The 19,950-nt window shown below is 35.1% G+C and overlaps 2 protein-coding genes and 1 long non-coding RNA gene across 3 annotated transcripts; all 3 read left to right on the top strand.

Annotated features, from left to right (window-relative positions):
- Positions 1-687: 687 nt before the first annotated feature.
- LOC147760260 (uncharacterized) lies at positions 688-3,670 on the top strand. The gene is made up of 3 exons (XR_015335633.1): positions 688-775; positions 1,216-1,428; positions 3,331-3,670. It is a non-coding gene; the product is annotated as an uncharacterized LOC147760260 (long non-coding RNA).
- A 1,589-nt stretch (positions 3,671-5,259) lies between these two features.
- LOC106150562 (uncharacterized) lies at positions 5,260-8,127 on the top strand. Its single transcript, XM_086994611.1, has 5 exons — positions 5,260-5,456; positions 5,705-5,847; positions 6,430-6,515; positions 6,955-7,167; positions 7,709-8,127. Exons 1-5 carry the CDS (start codon positions 5,325-5,327, stop codon positions 7,753-7,755), a joined length of 621 nt encoding a protein of 206 aa, XP_086850737.1. The 5' UTR covers positions 5,260-5,324; the 3' UTR covers positions 7,756-8,127.
- A 4,209-nt stretch (positions 8,128-12,336) lies between these two features.
- LOC106150557 (uncharacterized) lies at positions 12,337-15,072 on the top strand. Its single transcript, XM_013523432.2, has 5 exons — positions 12,337-12,665; positions 12,921-13,063; positions 13,815-13,900; positions 14,333-14,545; positions 14,940-15,072. Exons 1-5 carry the CDS (start codon positions 12,534-12,536, stop codon positions 14,984-14,986), a joined length of 621 nt encoding a protein of 206 aa, XP_013378886.2. The 5' UTR covers positions 12,337-12,533; the 3' UTR covers positions 14,987-15,072.
- Positions 15,073-19,950: the final 4,878 nt, after the last annotated feature.

Raw genomic sequence — 19,950 nt, 5'->3', positions numbered from 1 at the left:
GACGCTCCTTGTTTATCAGAAATGTCACTTAAAAGTAGAGATTTTGCCTTGGGATCTTTTTTCTGCAGCAGGTCCAGCTGGGTGTGGCTCAGCTGAGACGCGCATGGTCAGTGTCGACGATTGATTAAATACTTTTCACGGCAGTTGAACGCCCATGACAAGTATTTAGCAAAAATTGACCAAATTGGTCAGACATTACGTTAGAATTTGGCGGGAGGTGACCAGCGCACGTGGACGAGTTTATTTCCTATAACATCCCTAGAGCGTGATATAGGGTCACTTTATTCGGTTTTAGGGGTGTTTTAGGATGAAATGACTGTATTTTGTCTCGGTATGTATGTCAAATAATACACTGTCACCCTCTCGCGATATATGCCATGTCTTGATGTTATGGCATATATCGCTCGGGTGACAGTGTATTATCTCACACGTAGCCTCTATGTGATATCGACATTCGCAATACGCGATGCTTTCGAGTTACGGGAACCTGCTCTCGAGCGTCCACTGTAGCGCATTTGAGCATCCATGGCGCCCTGGTTAGTTCTATGGTGGCACAAATAAGTAAGGCACACGGTTTCGTAAATGGAGCTTTTTTTAGAAACGCCTCTTATTTAAATGTAAACTAGTGAAGGCAAATAACCAAGCAAAATCAGTTAGCACTCAGCCTTGGTTCTAAATTTGATTTACAGTTGGTCAAATGAGAACACGTGCGACGTATATAACTTTACGTATTATCAAACAGAACAACCGGGAGTACTTGTAGCCATAAAAGATGGTAAGTTTGTGTAATTAAGCCTTCGCCGTGTTTAATGGAGTTTCTGGAAAACTCACTGAAAATGCATGAAAGGAAGCTTTTAACTAGAGAAGACTTTCCGGTAACCTTTGGAATTTTGTTCATAATAATAATAATGACTTTTTGTGGTCATATACTTTCGTAAAACTGGCTAGGAATTGGTTTGATTGTTAATTGATAATGGTAATTGAGCTTATTAATTAATTAATTAATTAATAGTTTAACTGATTTTTAAAAAAATCATTACTTGATTAAGAATAATTATCATTCCCATTGTGGTACTTTGGTGGAAGTCTGAGCTCTGTGAATAATTGCATTTTCTGACATTTCTCTCATTCCTCAATATTTATTTATCCTAATAATTTCAACAAATTATTTGAGATACTTTGTCTCTAACTCTAGTTATATTTCCATCCTTCCAGATGGAACCATAATGTTCTACGATACTGTTATAGAAACAGATGGTCACTTCGTATTGAGCCGCCAATACTACCCAGAACTTGACGAGAACACATACCACCTCTGGAGCCGGTACATGTGCTTCAGTCCCGGCGACGTTGCTAGATTGTTAAACCGTATTTCTTCGGACCCATGTATGGGAGAAAAGAAGTATGTGGCAATGGAACATACTGGAGGTATGTAGAAACAGTCACAGTTCGTGGCATTGTTGTGGCTGGGTGTGGTTTTACATTGTTTTAGTTGTGTCTTGGTGCTGTAGCAGTGTGTTAGTTTGTATGTTTTCACCCCTGTTTGTTTATCTGTTTGTATGTATGTCATCAACATAACTCAAAAATTTATAGGCCTGTTTTGATGAAATTTTCCGGACCTGTCAGAAGTGGACCATAGAAGAGATGATTAGTTTTTGGTGGTGATCCAGATCAATAATCAATCAATAATTAATAATCAAAAATCAATCATCAACCTAACTAAAACCTAACTTTTGGTGAAATTTTCAGGGTAGGTCAGAAATGAATTAACTTAAAAGTGATTATTTTTGGGTGGTGATCCGGATCAATAATTAACCAATAATTAATAATAATCAATAATTGCTGCCTTGGCGGAGGTCTGCCCTCTAAGTGTGCTTTTCTAGTTGTCACTGAGTGTGTTATAAAATTGTGTTAGTTGTTACTTAGGCCACACTTTTTTATTTTTATGGATGACATCCTCTGGGTACCCCGAAATTGGTGCGAGAGGGTGAAAAAAAAAAACAGTCCAAAAAAAAAAAAATACTGCTTAAGTTAAGGAATGCTGTCAGTACCCAGCTGGAAACAAATTTACCACAGAAACACGTATCAAACTAACACTATGTCTTTATCCACGCACTCAAAATATTAAAGCATTGTCAGTACTTCATAGAAAGGTTAAAAAAGTCAGGAATAGATATGCTGCATATTACCAAATCTATATTAAAGGGATAATAACTCTTCGTATTTCATATCTATATTTCACAATAAAAACATTGTACACACCTCATAGAAATATAATATAGTCTGTTTTAACGCAAAAACGGCAGTTATAGCTATTATTCTGATATCTGCGCTTGTCTTTAGATCACGTGACCTCCATTGATGGCTATACTCTGTTATAATCTCTTAAGAGATTTTAACAAAAAACCAAACTTTTTAGAAAAAAACCAGGGACTAACTTTGAATGTAAAAATGGATTTATTAACCTTTGGTTAGTATGGGAAAATTGTTGTTTACTCCAGGAAAATTCATTTTTTGACCAAAACGAAGAGTTATTATCCCTTTAAGGTTATTTTATGCATTTTGTTGGTATACCAATCAATGAATCATATAATAATAAACAAACATGCCTTCAGCCCACCAAATACCTTGACGCCCTTGTCGACCCTGTTTTCGCTACAAAAAACATGTGCTGCTTTGGACAGAATGTCACTGAAATTTTCCGATTATCGCCGGCCGCCGCCAGCCTTTCGAATAATTATAGAAAGGTGATATCTTACATGCCCAATATCAATGACATACCAATCCAAAGTGACGGTCTCCGTCCTCTTTATGACTTTAATTGTCCGTGTAACTTGACAGCTAGAGATGAATTTGTCGGCAAGGCCGCAAATTTCCACGTGGCGATAATATGCATGCGCAGAAAGCTCATTTTCCGGCAAAATTCAATAAGGAAGTTTGTGACAACCGACTTCGTTTGGGGTGAGTTTTTTTTTTTCCGGAGAACGGACGAAAATCGGTGCGCACGCAGGATGTCATCAATAAAAATAAAAAAAGTGTGGCCTTAGTATATTATAAAATCGTGTTAGTTGTGACGATGTTATACGTGACTTGGTGTTATATAATATCACGTCAGATATGACTGGGTGCCATTAAAGTTTTGTGATGGGTGCGATTTACTAATCTTCTCAAATATTACATTTCCCCGTCAATAAAAATATTAACACAGTACATTTTACTTTGAAAAATAAAACATAAATAAACAGTTCTATTACCTCATTTTCAGCCGTTAACAGACAACTTATGTTTTATAATATTTTAATGGTGTCCAGTTTTAACTTTTTTTTTCAGTTTGCGGGATCCCCCCTGCAGCCAGTTGGTCTGAGATTCTGGAGTGAAATTGTCTTTTATCACATGACCGCAAGATTATTTTACCATTAAGTGAAATAAATAAATTTCTGAAGTCAAGTTCACTGTGTTGATGACCTGTATTATTGTACTCTGTTCTCCCCTCTCTCTTCAACTGTAAATATGCTACTCCATAGACAAACATCCATTTGCAATCATTCTCACCTAAATAAGATGACACATGTGTGTCTGTACATAAATAGAATATCAAATGAACCTGGGATAATTTTAATTATTTAATCAAATTTTTTAATTAATCTTGTCGAGCACATAATGGCCCACAGTCTTTTTCGTTGTATTTTTTCTTGAACAAATACTGGGAAATTTTAAAATAAATCACTTCAGAATAATCACGTTTGATGAACAACTGTTCATTTTTCACAGTGTTTTATTGAATATTTATCATTGTACACCAATCTCCATTTCTTTTATCATATTACAGGAAACGGCACAAACACTACAAAAACATATTGTCATCAATGTTGCTTTATATACTGGTACTCCAATCATTCTGTAATAAATGCATACGCACAAATTGGTAGAGGAAAATAGACATTTGGTAGATTTTTTTAAAGTGACAAATGCATGTTAAAAACACTCTTCGCACAGATGAGCCAAAACAGTATATGTGCCTGCATTTGAAACCTGCCACTCGTACAATCTAGTCTCCAATATATATTGTTTCGTCATTCAGAGAGTTTGATACAAAATTTTGCAGGTTTAGACTGGACCGATTGCTGCATTTAAACCGCAGTAATTACCAGTCCCTTATGAGAGAGGCCTACATGTTGACTCAGTTGGTCTAAGAATGGTTATCAATGTTATTCTTAACAAACTTTGTCATACTGATAGAGAAGCCTTCCAACTAGTTAATGAGACAAACGTATTCATATTTTTTACATTCTTTGTTCTTATTTTTATTTATTTATTTATTTATTTATTTGCCAACGAATAGGGTCCTGTGAGGCGTATTCCCTTCATAATAATAATAATCCCATAGTGCTTCCGATATAATTCATATAGAGTGCCGTGGAGTTCTGGTGGGTGACATACTTATTGACAGTGAACCACAAATTAAAGTGAAGTATAAAGGCGCGACTTCAACTTTTAAGTGTCAGCATCATAATACACTTAAGAGCACGTTTATTTCAAACAACAGTATAACCTGTGGTATTGTATTTGCAGTGGGTGATCCCAGGCTGATTAGGCATCTGATACTCCATAACCCACAGGAAACAATTTACATGGAATAAAATTCCTTCTTGGTATATTCCAATATTTAAAAATCCAAAGCAAAAAAATAGTTGCTTTTATTGTTCTTGTTGTTTTTGTTAATAGTTAACTGGAGTTTGGTATGGGTTGGTCGTCACCCTGCCGCCTGCACAGGATATAAGTCGAAGTACAGTGTATCTGTAGAACGGCGGCATCAATGTTACTTATCTGGATTAGAAAAATGGCGCTCCGTTAGAGCCCGTACATGTAGGTCTAGGAGATAAGCACATAAATATAGCAATTAACATAATGTCACTTTTAAAACATAATAGTAAACAATTTTATTCAGATCTGAAAGAGAATTTTCCTGGGGTTATCACCAAAGTCCCCGTATGGTGGACGAGGAAGTGTTGAAAGGAATGATACCATTGGCTCATCAACCAAACCTCATAAATAGAAACCATATGAATGGTTATAGCCCTGTGAAGGTCGACCTGTTAAGTCGGAAATACAACATTTATCTTAAAGAGAAACAAGTGCCTAGGTAATAATTGTAATAGCGCAGCTTCTGTATTGTTAAGTCTGTCTGTTAACAGAACCGTAGGACCCGAGAAAGCAGGCTATCGAGGCACTATTTATTTCAGCTCACGGTTATCAATTTTTGCTCATCGGTTAGCTCATCTACGTGCTACTGCCTAAATACGAGTGCATCTCATAGAAGCAAAATGTACAGGTTCCTCTTTCTGCTGGTTGCTTGCAGTGTGGTTATATTGGTGTCGTCGAGGAAAAAGGTCAGAATTATGTCATTTCCTAAGAAGTGCAACCTTCCTCCCATCGCAGATCTTGATTTGAGTAAGGTACGTCCCTTAAAAAGCATGCTGTGATATGCATGTTAGTCTTTCCATAGATTAAAAAGCCTTTTTCTTTTATAACCGGATATAATCCATCTTAATCCAAAATATTAAAAATTATGAAACGTGATGCCATTAACGAGTTTTAAAGTATAACTTATTATTATTATTATTATTGTTAATGTTGTTGCTATTGTTGATATAATTATTATTATTATTATTAGTGTTGCTGTTGTTCATATTATTATTAATAGTTAAATGGAAATTGGTGGGAGTTGGTGGTCACCCTGCTGTCTACACACGACAAGTCTAGATATCTGCAGAACGGTCGTTTAAATGTGACCTACCTGGATGAGAAAAACGGCGGCCCCGGTTTTAGAATGCACAGGTTTAGAAGGTAAGAGCAACAAAGATGTACCGATATAGTGACAATTCTTCACAAGCTAGCTTCATAGAAAGCAAGATTTCGGGAGCTACGCAGAGTAAGCTCTAAATTATATAGCAGACAAAAGACGTTGACAATTTTTGTTTCCCTTGAGATTTCCTTTTGGTTTTAGGAATTACAGTTATACAGGAGAGAGCAACTGTGTATTTCATGTCAGGACGACAATTCAGCGGAAAGATTAATTTTTATTGCAAACCAGGCCCGACTTAATACTGATCCTTGTCTCATGTGACATCAATCAATATAAAATGATTATAAAAAAATCCAATATACTTGGTTATACCTGCCAAATATTCCCAAACATTTATATATAGACGATATTAATTTAATTTAAAGTAAAACCAGATTGGAGGATTCGAGAATTTTTTTAGATACGTCAATTATATAAGGGACCATTCAGAGTGAGAAGAGCCGAGTGCTAGCTAGACCACGACCTAAATATGGCGGGCCTTACATGAAAGGAAGACCGCTAAATCATGTAATGGTCTCTCCACCTTTCACACACCTCACCTTGGTTTTCATTCTGTTTTACAGCTGGTCAAATGAGAACACTTGCGACGAGTTTGACTTCACACATTTTCCAACAGGGCAACCAGGTGTTCTTGCAGCCACAAAAGACGGTAAGATTGTGCAATGTAGCCTACGCCGCTTTTCAGGATGTTTCTAGAAAATGGTTAAAAGGAAGCTTATAACTAGAGAAGACTTTCCGGTGACCTCTGGAATCTGGTTCAAGATAATAATAATAATAATAATAATAATAATAATAATAATAATAATGACTTTTTGTGATCATATACTTATGGCTAGGAGTTGGTTTGACAGTATTTAAGTTTTGAATTGTTAATTGATAAATGCTGATTGAGCTTAATTAATATCTAAATTGATGTATAAAATCATTACTTGATTAAGAATAATCATTCCATTTGTGGTACTTTTGTGGATGTCTGAGCACTCTGAACAATTGCATTTGCTGACATTTCTCTCCTTTTTCAATGATAATTTCAACAAATTCTTTGAAACACCTTGTCTCTAACTCTAGTTATATTCCCATCCTTTCAGATGGGACCATTATGTATTATAAAACCCTTGTAGAAACAAATGGTCACTTCGTATTGTGCCGCCAATACCACCCAGAACTTGGCGAGAATACATATCACCTCTGGACCCGGTACATGTGCTTCAGTCCCAGCGACGTTGCCAGATTGTTAAACCGTATTTCTTCGGACCCATGTATGAGAGAACAGAAGTATGTGGCAATGGAACATACCGGAGGTATGAAGGAATAGTCACGGTCCATGAAATTTTTGTGAATGTGTGTGCTTTTACATTGCTTTAGTTGTGACTTGGTGCTGTAGTTATCCCTGAGTGTATAATAAAATTGTTTTAATTGTCACTGAGTGTATTATACAACTGTGTTAGTTGTGTTTGAGTGTGTTATAAAATTGTGTTAGTTGTCACTGACTGTGTTATAAAATTGTGTTAGTTGTCACTGACTGTGTTATAAAATTGTGTTAGTTGTCACTGGATGTGTTATAAAATTGTGTTAGTTGTCACTGGGTGTGTTATAAAATTGTGTTAGTTGTGACTTAATTGTGTTATACGTGACTGGGTGTTATATAACATCACATCAGATTCGACCGGGTGAACTTAAAATTGTGATGGGTGTGATTTATTAATCTTCTCAAAGATCGCATTTACCCATCGATAAAGATATAAATAAAGTACATTTTACTTTGAAAAACTAAAAAAACCCTCATATTCAGCTGTTTTTTAAATATTTTAATGGTGTCTCATTTTTATCTTTTTTTTTCAGTTTGCGGGATGCCCCCTGCAGCCAGTTGGTCTGAGATTCTCGAATAAGTGAAATTTTATTTTATCACATGATTGCAAGATTATTTCACCATTAAGTGAGATAAATAAATGTCTGAAGTCAAGTTCACTGTGTGGATGACCTGTGTTATTGTACTCTATTCCCCCCCTCTCTCTTCAATTGTGAATATGCTACTCCATAGACAAACATCCATTTGCAATCATTCTCACCTAAATAAGACTGGTAGATGTTTAACACGGTAACTGTAACCCCTTTTTAAGTAGAAGGAAAATACATTGAACACTTTGAATGGCGTTTGAAGCTAGGACGAAGTATGACACCATTCATATTTTGGAGCCACAAAACATATCCATGATTGCTAAGGGCCGTTTTGAATTTTTTAAGATGGTATATTCAACTCCAAAAAATAAATGATATCTTTCCCACCTGTCTTTAGTGCATCAGTAAGTTGATTTAATGAGCTCATAATACAGGCCTACTGTTTGGAAGAAAGTATTGTGAGATGAATATCAATCCTAAGAACCATTCTTGTAAGTAACAAAAAAATAATAAGTAAGTTACAAAAAATAATAAGTAACACAGTTTTGCTTTCTTAACATTTGTGGTGGCAGTGCACGAAGAAAGTTTTTTGTCAATTTTGATCCAATATTACATAATGATTAACTTTATAATATACACCCATTTTTTAAAAATTTTCAACTATTAATGACATGGATATTTAGAACATTTGATTGAAAATGCCCATATGTTAAACATTAAATTTTAACAAAATCTGTTTAAAGGGATAATAACTGTTCATTTTGGACAAAACATTTTTTTCCTGGGGTAAACTGCAATTTTCCCATACTTACCAATGGTTAATGAATCCATTTCTACATTCAAAGTAAGTCTGTATTTTTTTCTAATTGTTATTTTTTTTTGTAATAATTTCTTAAGAGATAATTACAGAGTAGCTTTCTATGGATGCCACATGGTCGGATGGCAAGCACATATTTCAGATTTATTGCTATTACTGTCGTTTTTGTGGTAAAATAGAATAAGTACTATTTCTAAGAGTTGTTTACAATGTATTTATTGTGAAACTTGGATCTCATTGGAAGAGTTTTTATCCCTTTAACTTCCAGTAAAATTAACCAATAGGACAGATCTTCAAACTAAAACTGTAATTAAGTCCTTTGTTTCTTTCCTGTAAATTTGAGAAGAGTACGTCGCATGGTTTTCCTTTAATTGTCACTATGGATGCAGTGCCCAAAATAGTGTTTTCTTCAATTTTGATGCAATATTACATAATGCTTAACAGCATAATCACCACTTATCTTTAATAATTAAGTATAAGTATCGTGGGTATTCAGCAATTGTGACTAGCAAAGGTCTGAAAGCTAATGGAAGTTTAAAGTCACACCTTGAAAATGCCTAAATGTAAACAAAACATAACTGTACTGAAATGAGTTTCTTTCCATTTTCAACACCCTTTTTTTAAATAAAACAAAACGATCAATTTACTTTTATTTTTATATGATCAACTAAGAAAATTGTTGACAATGTAGGAAAATATCAATAGGACAATTTTAAATGTCCAATTTGCACCATTTTGAGATTCTGAACATAATGAATGATTGAACCTGACAAACTGCAATGATGTGAGTTGATATCCATTTTTGACACTTGCTTTTATATTCACTAACAATGTTGATAAGATGCAGAAAATGTCAAAAGAACACTTTAACATATCTGATTAGTTCAATAATGAGACTGTTAATATGGCTATCGAATCTGAAGAGAAAACACTCATATACAAAAAAGGCAACACTTTATCAAAATTGAGGTAATCGAGTTAATTTTTTACTTGATTTTTTACTTGATTTACTGTATTTAGTAAGGTTAATCATTTCTATTAGTTTCAATTTAATAGGCCTATTGGTTTTTCTTGGAATGTGCTATCAGTGTTAAATGTACGGTAAAAAAGGCAAAAAACTGCATGACTTTTCCTAATTTTAGAATCGACCTGTATGTTAGTAAGATTGATCACTTCTTTTATAGCCTATTAATTTCAGGACAATGGACATTGGTTTTCCTTGAACTGCTTTATCAGCGTTGCATATATGCTGATAAATAGCAAAAAACTGCATAACTTTAATAAATGGTCCGCTCAAGCTGATTTTCAAACTTGACCTGATAATTTTTAAATTTTCATCAGTTCCATAAGTTTAAAGACAAAAAAGAAAAACGTTTTCCCACTTATTGTGTTATCGGTGAAAGTGCACGGTGACGATGGTGACAAACCAACGTGTGCCTGTACATAACCAGAATAACAAATGAACCTGACAAAATTAATGCCGATATATTTTTTTAATTAATCTTGTCGAGCACATGGTGGCTTACAGTCTTTTTTAATCTATTTTACATGAACAAATATTCAAAATTTGAAAAAAAAAATAATCAACTCATGTCTTATGAACAACTGTTCATTTTTCACAGTCCTATTAAAAAGTTGAATATCTATCATTGTACACCAAGCTACATTTCTTTTATCATATTACAGAAAACGACACAAATACTACAAAAACATCCTGTCATCAATGTTGCTTTATATACTGGTACTCTAATAATTCTGTAATAAATGCATACGCACAAATTGGTAGAGGAAAAAAAGACATTGGTAGATTTTTTTAAGTGACAAATGCATGTTAAAAACACCCTTCTCACAGATGTGCGTGCATTAAGAAATCTGTTACCCTAAGAATCCAATTTCCAATATATTTTTCTACGTTCAGTCAGAGGGTTTGATCTAAAATATGGCACGTTTAGACTGGGCCAATTGCTGCATTTAAACCGCAGTATTTACTACTCCCTTATGAGAGAGGCCTTCATGTTGACTCAGTTGGACTAAGAATGGTTATCAATGTTCTTCTTAACAAGCCTTCCAACTAGTTAATAAGACAAACGTGTTGATCTTATTAATTAATTAATTAATTTATTTATTTATTTATTTATTTATTTTGCCAACGTATAGGGTCCTGTGAGGCGTATTTCCTACATAAGAATCCCATAGTGCTTCCGATATAATTCATATAGAGTGCCGTGGAGTTCTGGTGGGTGTGAAAACCACAAATTAAAGCAATCTAAAGGCGAGACTTCAACTTTAAAGTGTCAGCATCATAATACACTGGAGAGCACTTTTATTTCAAGCAACAGTATAACCTGTGGTATTGTATTTGCACTGGGTGATCCCAAGCTGATTAAGTATCTAGTGCTTCATAACACACATGACACACTTAATTGTACATGTACTTAAATCCCTTCTTAATATATTTCGATTATCAAGAATCTGAAGCAAAAAAGTAGTTTTTTTATTGTTCTTGTTATTAGTTAACTGGAGTGTGGTATGGGTTGATCGTCTGCACAGGACAGAAGTCAAAGTATTTGCAGAAAGTCGACATCAATATTACTTACTTGGATGAGAAAAATGGCGGTTCTGGAGTTAGCATGTAGGTCTAGAAGTTTAGCCCATAAATAACATGATGTCACATTTAAAATTTAACAGTAAACAATTTTATTCAGTTCTGAAAGAGGATTTTCCCGGGGTTAACAACAAAGTTCTTATACTTTACAATATCCAAGGTTACTTCCTAGTTCTTTTCTTAAAAAACGTTATAATCTTTTTAGAGCACACAAACAAGGCATCAGTCGATAGTGTCCTTTTTTCACTTTACATAAATACTATTTTAGGATAAACATTTAGAAGTGATCATACTCTTTTGTACGTTCTCATCGCTTTCACATTAAGTGACATGGCACTATTAAATAATGTCTAGAGAACATTATAGTCTAGCTTTTTTATCGTTTTTCCCGTTGTTATACCTATATCAGAACTGAGTAGCTGCTTACGACATTGCTGCAGGTAAAATATTAAATGGTATGTCGAATTTATTATGCGAGTGATACTATAAAAAGCGGCCTTCACACGAAAGTGCCAGACACGTGTATGTCAGTCAATACTGTATATGTGCCTGCATTTCAAACTTCCACTGTAATTATCCAATTTCCAATGTAAAATTTTTATTTCACTTTCAGGTAAGCAATGATATTTCTAGACTCGATAAAAACTGTGGCAATATCTCCCCATCTGAGAGTGGCTGTTAATTGAAATTCATTTGCAGTTGCAGCCCATCTTGGCTTAATGATATTTTTCCCCGAAAATGACTACCGGTGTTCTTCTTCGTAATGAAAAGCTTATGTCTTTTTAAAGTCATTGGTTTTAATTGTCTTGTTCTGTGTGGTCCCAGTCTGTTTACTTGATTTGTAATGTAACGATTCCTGACTTACATTTTTCTCTGTTCTGGGTCAAAACGACGGAATAGGGAGGTGGACTAATCTAATTTGATTGTGTCATCGGCCCGATCACAGCGGTTGGGGTGGGTTCGATTAAAAGCAAGGTTGACATTGGCTAGGTCACATCCAACAGGGGATGAGGAAGTGTTGAAAAGAATGATACCATTGGCTCATCAACAAAATCTCATAAATAGAAGCCATATAATTGGTTAGCCTTGTCAATGTCGAACTGTCATGGGTCGGAAATACAACATTTTTGTATAAAACGACAGGCCGGTTGAGTTAACCGCGCAAGTACCGCAGATATAATCATAATAGTGCAAGGTCTGTATTGTTCATTCAGTCTATAAGCAGAACCGTAGGGCTCGAGAAAGCAGGCTATCGAGGCACTATTTATTGCAGGTCACCGCTATCAATTATTGTCAGCTCATCTACGTGATACTGCTTGAATACGTGTGTATCTCATAGCAGCAAAATGTACAGGTTACTCTTTCTGCTGGTTGCTTGCAGTGTAGTTATCTTGGTGTCGTCAAGGGAAAAGGCCAGGCTTATGCCTATTCTTAAGCAGTGCAACCTTGATCCTATCACGGATCTTGATTTGAGTAAGGTACGTCCATTAAAAAGTATACATGTTACATGTTTGCATAGATTAAAATACATTTTTCTTTTAAAACAGGATATGTTCCTTCTTAATTCAAAACCTTAAAAACTATAAAACTTTAAGTATTATTATTATAATTGTTAACGTTTCTGTTATTATTGTTATTATTATCACTATTATTATTATTATTGTAAGTGTTGCTGTTGTTGTTGATATTATTATTATTATTATTATTATTATTATTATTATTATTATAAATAGTTCAATGGAATTTGGTGGGAGTTGGTGGTCACCCTGCTGTCTACGCACGACGAGTCTAGATATCTGCAGGACGGTCGTTTAAATGTGACCTACCTGGATGAGAACAGCGGCGGCCCAGGCTTAAGAATGCGCAGGTTTAGAAGGTAAGAACAACAAAGATGAATCGATATAGTGACAATTCTTCGCAACTTAGTTTGATCAGGGAATTATATCGGATACAATTCCTTGGTTTGATAGAAAACAAGACTTTAGGAGCTTTAAAGAGTAGGCTCTAAAATGAAAGAAGACAAGAGAGTTCCCAAATAGAAGCTGATAATTTTTTCCGATGATATTGGCCTTTTGGTTTCACTTATGATACGAATTAGTCTTATGTTAAACATGAGAAAGCAACCGTGTATTTCACGTCAGATTTGTATTTCCTCCTAAGACGACAACTCAGCGGAAATATTCATTTCTATTTCAAACCAGGACCGAGTTAACATTTACCCTTGTCTCATGTGACATCACTCATTATAATAATAACTATATGAATTCCAATATACTAGGTTATATCTGTGCAATATTCCCAAACATTTAGATATAGACGATATTCATTTAATTCAAAATAAATCCTATTTGGAGGATCCGACAAATGGTTGTAAATTAAGCAGCGAAATGCTTTGAGATGACCCATATACGGAATTGTCTTGAACACACGGAAAACTTTGTGGCGATCAGAGTGTTCTTGACGACCCGACACGCTCCCTTGTACGACCTTTTTTCGAGCGTCCACTGTGGCGCATTTGAGCGTCCAATCGCGCCCTGGTTAGTTCTATGGTGACATAAATAAGTAAGGCACACGGTCTCAAGCAAAATCATTGAGCACTCAGTCTTGGTTCTCATTTTGTTTTACAGCTGGTCAAATGAGAACACGTGCGACGAGTTTGACTTCAATTATTTTCAAACAGAACAACCGGGAGTGCTTGTAGCCACAAAAGACGGTAAGTTTGTCTAATGAAGCATTCGCCGTGTTTCATGGACTTTTTAAAAAACTCACTGAAAAGGGCTAAAAGGAAGCTTACTCCTAGACAAGACTTTCTGGTGACCTCTGAAATTTTGGTCCAAGATCAAAATAATAATAATAATAATAATAATAATAATAATAATAATAATAATGACTTTTTGTGATCATATACTTACAAAGAACTGGCTAAAGGTTGATTTGGCGGTATTTAAGTTTTAATTTGATCTAATTAAAATTGAAAATGATAATTGAGCTTATTAAAAATCATTTCAATTGTGTTACTTAGTTGCTTGTCTGGGCTCTCTGAAAAGTTGCATTTGCTGATATTTCTCTCCTTCCTCAATGATAATTTCAACAAATTCCTTGAAACACCTTGTCTCTTACTCTAGTTAAATTTCCTTCCTTTCAGATGGGACCATTATGTATTACAAAACCATTGTAGAAACAAATGGTCACTCCGTTTTGTGCCGCCAATACTACCCAGAACTTGGCGAGAGCACATACCACCTCTGGAGCCAGCACTTGTGCTTCAGTCCCAGCGACGTTGCTACATTGTTGAACCGTATTTCTTCGGACCCATGTATGAGAGAACAGAAGTATGTGGCAATGGAACATACTGGAGGTATGAAGGAATAGTCACGATCCATGAAATTATTGTGATTGTGTGCGCTTTTACATTGTTTTAGTTGTGACTGGGTGCTGTATCAGTGTTTTAGTTGTCCTTGAGTGTGTTATAAAATTGTGTTGGGTGCGACTAGATGAAATTCTTTTATGGGTGACTGCGTATTGTTTAACATCGCTTCAAATATAAGCGGATGCGATTAAACATTGTAATGGGTTTACATGTACTCATCTTATCTAAGTTAAAATATCCCAATCAAATAAGATTTGAATAAGGGTATAATTTACTTTGAAAAACTAAAAAAACAGTTCTATTACCTTATATTCAGCCGTTAACAGTCAAGTTATGTTTGTTTTTTAATATGTTAATGGTGTCTCATTAAAACTTTTTTCAGTTTGCGGGATGCCTCCCAATGCCAGTTGGTCTGAGATTCTCGAATAAGTGAAATTCCCCTTATCACATAAACACAAAATTATTTCAGACTCTATTTCACCGTTAACTGAGATAAATAAATGTCTGAATCTAAAAGTATTATGTTAATGGTCTGTGGTATTGTACTCTATCCCCCTCTCTCTTTTTAATTGTGAATATAATACTCCAAAGACAAATATCCGTTTGCAATCCTTCTCAACCAAAGAAACTAAATGTTTGTCACATTACATGGTAGCTAAAATTCTTTTAATTAGGGGAAAAAGTACATTTAACACTTTGGATGGCGTTTGAAGCTAGTATGAAGTATGACATCATTCGATTTTTGGAGCAACAAATGTGACTGCTGACGACATTACTGGATTTATAAAAGGGTATAAATAAACTTCAAAGGTAAATGGAATAATACTTACATCTCTAGTGCACCAATAAGTTGAAATAATGACCCCATGTTTAAGGCCTAATGTGTGGAAGAAAGTATAGTGTTTGGCAGCCATCTTAGCCATCTTATAAAAACCTTAAATGATGGAAAATACAAGGAGCTTTGCAGGATTTAATTATAACTGTGGGACATTTTCAAACTCGTGCATATGACTTTTAACAATGCGTTACTCCCAATTAATACTGGGCCTAGGCAGAATTGAACTATTCCTCAATAAATTGAGCCTATAGCCTTTGACATATTCATATAATATATAATTGCGCTAATGTGCAAAATAAAAACAGAATAAAAATAAAATGGAGATAATTGATGCTGATAAAATCCTTAATTTTTTTCAAAAAATGAACTTGTCGAACACATATTCAGTCATATTTATCGTATATCTACATGAATAAATAATCGAGAATTTTAAAATTAATAAGTTAAGCAAATCCTGTCTTATGAACATTTGTTCATTTTCAACAGTCATATTTAACGGTGTCCTATTCAACAATTTCCGTTTTACACCAGTCTCCATTTTTTATCATTTTACAGAAACGGCACGAACACTACAAAACACTACACTATATCCTGTCATCGGTGTTGCTTTATATACTGGTACTCCAATATTCCTGGAATAAATGCACTAATTGCTAGTGGTATAAAACATTTGGTCGAATTTTTTGAGTGTGTCATGCAAGCTAGAAAACATATATGTGCCTGCATTGCAAATCTGCCACTGTAATAATCCAATATATATATAGTCGAAAGGCACTTCTTCAACTTCAAAAAGTGTCCGCATCATAATACACTGTAAGGCACTTTAATTTCAAACAACAGTATAACCTGTGGTATTGTAATTGCACTGGGTGATCCCAGGCTGAATAAGTATCAGTGCTTCAGAACACTGATAACACGTTTAATTGAACTGAAATCCTGTCTTGATATATTTCAAGAATTCAAAGCAAAATACTGTACTCGTCCCATTAGACTTATAAGTAGAGTCTAAAGCGAATCCAGTTTCGACTGTAAATGCAAATATGATTTGAGATTCGGTGGACCTTTTCTGATTTCTGACGCATATTTTGCTCTGTTACGCATCAACATAATATAAGTGGGAGGGATTAATTTAAATCAAGGTTGACATTGACATCGGGTCTTATCGAATGGGCACATAAGGAATAAATGAAATAAATGATACCAAGGGCTCTTCCATGTCATGAACAGAACCCCATGAAATATTATATGTAATTAGTTGCCTCTGTCACGTGTGCTGTCCCCCTTCAAACCGTATTTCCCATGTCTGAGAGCAATGAAGTTCATGGAAATGGAACATACTTGAGTTACAGTATGTAGATTATATAAATGTTGTGATAGATTTGACCAGGTATGCTATAACCATTGTGTAAATTGTGACTGGATGTGCTAAATCATTGCGTTAGTTGTGACTGGTTGTGCTAAAACATTGCGCTAGTTGTGACCGGCTGGCTACATATGTGTATCTTTGTTTACAGAATGTTGATTTCTATAAGTTTGATTATTATTTAAATTAACGTGCCTTTATTGGGTCTCCGAATTGTTTATTCCTCAAAAGGATTTCTACACACGTCACTAGATTATTGAGTTAGTGAGTAAGTATAGTGTTAAAGATTTTCACAGTGGCTGCCTCCCGTTGCAATTTGGACCGAGATTCTCGAATAAGCGAGATTTCTCCCGTCACGTGGCCTCAAACAATATTTTCTCATGATATTTCGTCACTAAATGTTGTAGTAAAAGTCTGAAGCTAAATTCAGTACTAATGTCTTAATTATCAATCTCTCTCTCTCTTTCTCTCTCTAAACTCAAAACTAATACTCACTCTCCCTCATTTGCTGCCATACTGAATATAATGTTCGTATGTTCAAAGACAAATTTATGTCATGCCATCAAAATGACTCTCAACAGTGAATGGGTAAATATAGTCACCTATTTAATAATGTCTGGAGCAAATCTGTCTACGTTTTGGTCTTTGGTAAGAAACAGCACAGGGAGTACAAAATTTCATTATGCAACTGTTATTGTGAAAGTCAAATAAACCTTGATTGCCTGTTTACCACTTAATTTTTTTAGTGAGTGATGTAAGTTTAAATGGGCTTTCACACATACTTTGTATACGCATAACACATTTTGATTCAACAGTATATGTACCCGCATTTCAATCCTGGTATGGGATCCATCCTATTTTAAAAATACATTCCACCTTTTATCCATAGTTTCTGATAAAAAAACATGATATGTTTAGACTTGGTTTGTAGATAACTTACAACATAAGGACTTACCAGATTTTCCTTTCTCTAAGTAGCCTTTAACTTTTCTATGTTGCTCTGAAAATATCTGCATAATGTACAGAGTTGTTATTAAATATTGATTTTTGTTCTACTTCTCCGACTTATAAATGACAACAAGTCGTTGAATCTTCTTTTAATTATTTTTAATTATATTTGCAAGTGTAATTTTGACATCAGTTCTTTAATTGAATCCACCTCATAAAGCAAACAGAAATACACACGCTGAACAATAGAAGTGTCACCCCTACTGGGGTAGATAAATGCCTGTGGAATCACATGCTCCTGGTATCATTTTATTTACATCAAATTTCACAAAAAGACCAACAGTACAACCCCATGGTACAGCGGTTTTATACTCATTAGTCACATTATAAGAAGCCCGGGCATTATAACTTTGATTACTATGATTCAGGGCTTGACACTTCTATTGTCCAATGTGTGTACATGGCTGGTTCTTAGTTAAACAGCAACCGTTAATAAATAAACCGTGCAATCTCCATATTTTCCACATTATCATCTTTGAAAGAGTTAAAATTAGTGTCTAGCCACTTCAACGGTCAGTGGTTTGTCTGGCCTCATCTGGCTGCTACCAGGGCTCAATAACGGCAAGGTATTCCTTGTGACATGTTTCTTGGATTTTGAACTGGAATAATAATATTATCGAGCATAGCTTGTCCAGTTTGGTTCAGATATGTTGTAGGACCAGTAGGCCGTTGATTCGGCGAGTACTGGCTTCCCACAGATTATAGGCTTCAAATCTGGTAATTTTGATGGTCACAGTAGCTGCTCAGACCATTGGTCCTGCAAGTAATCTGGATAGATTCAAAATTGACATACTTGAGGACTTTGAACCGTAAATAGCAGACACCAGTTAAGTTATACATTGCCAGCATCACAACCCGCTGGAAATTTTAATACTGGTAGGTGAAACAACATGATAACTTGTAGCGTTATATTTGCCATGCGGGTTTTATTTCTTCTATGTATGCAATATTTTTCGTTTATGATTTGTTGAACTTAACGGTTTTTGTCTTAAATTCGGTGGTATTGTGGATCAACACGACAGAACTAGGCAGACCCAGTTCGATGAAGGATACTTTCGGCTCGAACACAACGGTTCAGAAAGTATTGAACGGAATGCTGCCATTGGCTATTCTGCCCTAAGCCAATTAAAAGAAACCATGTGATTGGTTACACTGAACTGTGCATCTTCATAGAGGTTCAAATGACAACATTATCTTATAAAAAGAGACGCCAGGCCTCAGTTAACCGTCCGTCTTCCGAGGTAATAGTTGCAATAACGCAAGCACCATATTTGGCTATTCGGCGTATTGTCAGAACAGCAAGACCCAAATTAACCGTTTACCGTGGCACTATAGTTATCTATTATCCCGTTAAACATTGCCTGGATACGCGTTGATCTCACGACAACAAAATGCCGGGGTCTCTCTTCCTATTGACAGCTTGCAGTGTGATAACCTTGGTGTCGACAGGAAAAATGTCCAGTTCTTTGCCTTTTCATGAGAAGTGTAACATGGGTCCAATGACCGGCCTTGATCCGGCTAAGGTAAGTCCCTTAAAGGCAAAGCATGTGTGTGAGATCTCGATTTAGATGAAACAAAAATTCATTAAAAATGTTTGATTGCAAAACCTATCCAGAAATGTCATTTCATGATCTCGTTATTGTGTTCTAAGTCTTCATTGTTTAAAACAACTCTAATGGACATGAACGCTTGATGGTAAAAATGAGACATTATTATATTTTAATATTTAATTTTTACCATCAAGTGCGGAGTTCATCGGAAAGAGGTATGAATAGCGTATTTACCATTATTATCATTACTTATTTATTTATTTATTTATTTATTTATTATTTTTTTTATTATTATTATTATTATGACCAGTTAAATGGAGTGTGGTGGGAGTTGGTGGTCACCCAACTGTACACGCACGACGAATCAAGGTATCTGACGAACGGCCACACTAATGTGACCTACCTGGATGAGAACAATGGAGGTCCTGCATTTAGAGTCCAAAGATCTAGTAGGTAAGGACTCGCACTAGTACAGCAGTATGGATCATTCGAAATAGTCCCATTTCTCCCGAGATAACGTAAAATCAACGTGACTAAGAAGAGAGGTGGGTCAGAAATAATATTAGCCGATGGCAAGCGCGAATTTATAGAGCCACCATTTTAATAACCCGAATTCGCTAGTATAAGTTAAAAA

Source organism: Lingula anatina, chromosome 8 (genome assembly GCF_051362555.1).
Source record: "Lingula anatina isolate TDL-2025a chromosome 8, LinAna3.0, whole genome shotgun sequence".
Classification (NCBI taxonomy): domain Eukaryota; kingdom Metazoa; phylum Brachiopoda; class Lingulata; order Lingulida; family Lingulidae; genus Lingula; species Lingula anatina.
Note: the sequence above shows the minus strand (reverse complement) of the source record. Positions and strands in the feature narration are given on the sequence as shown.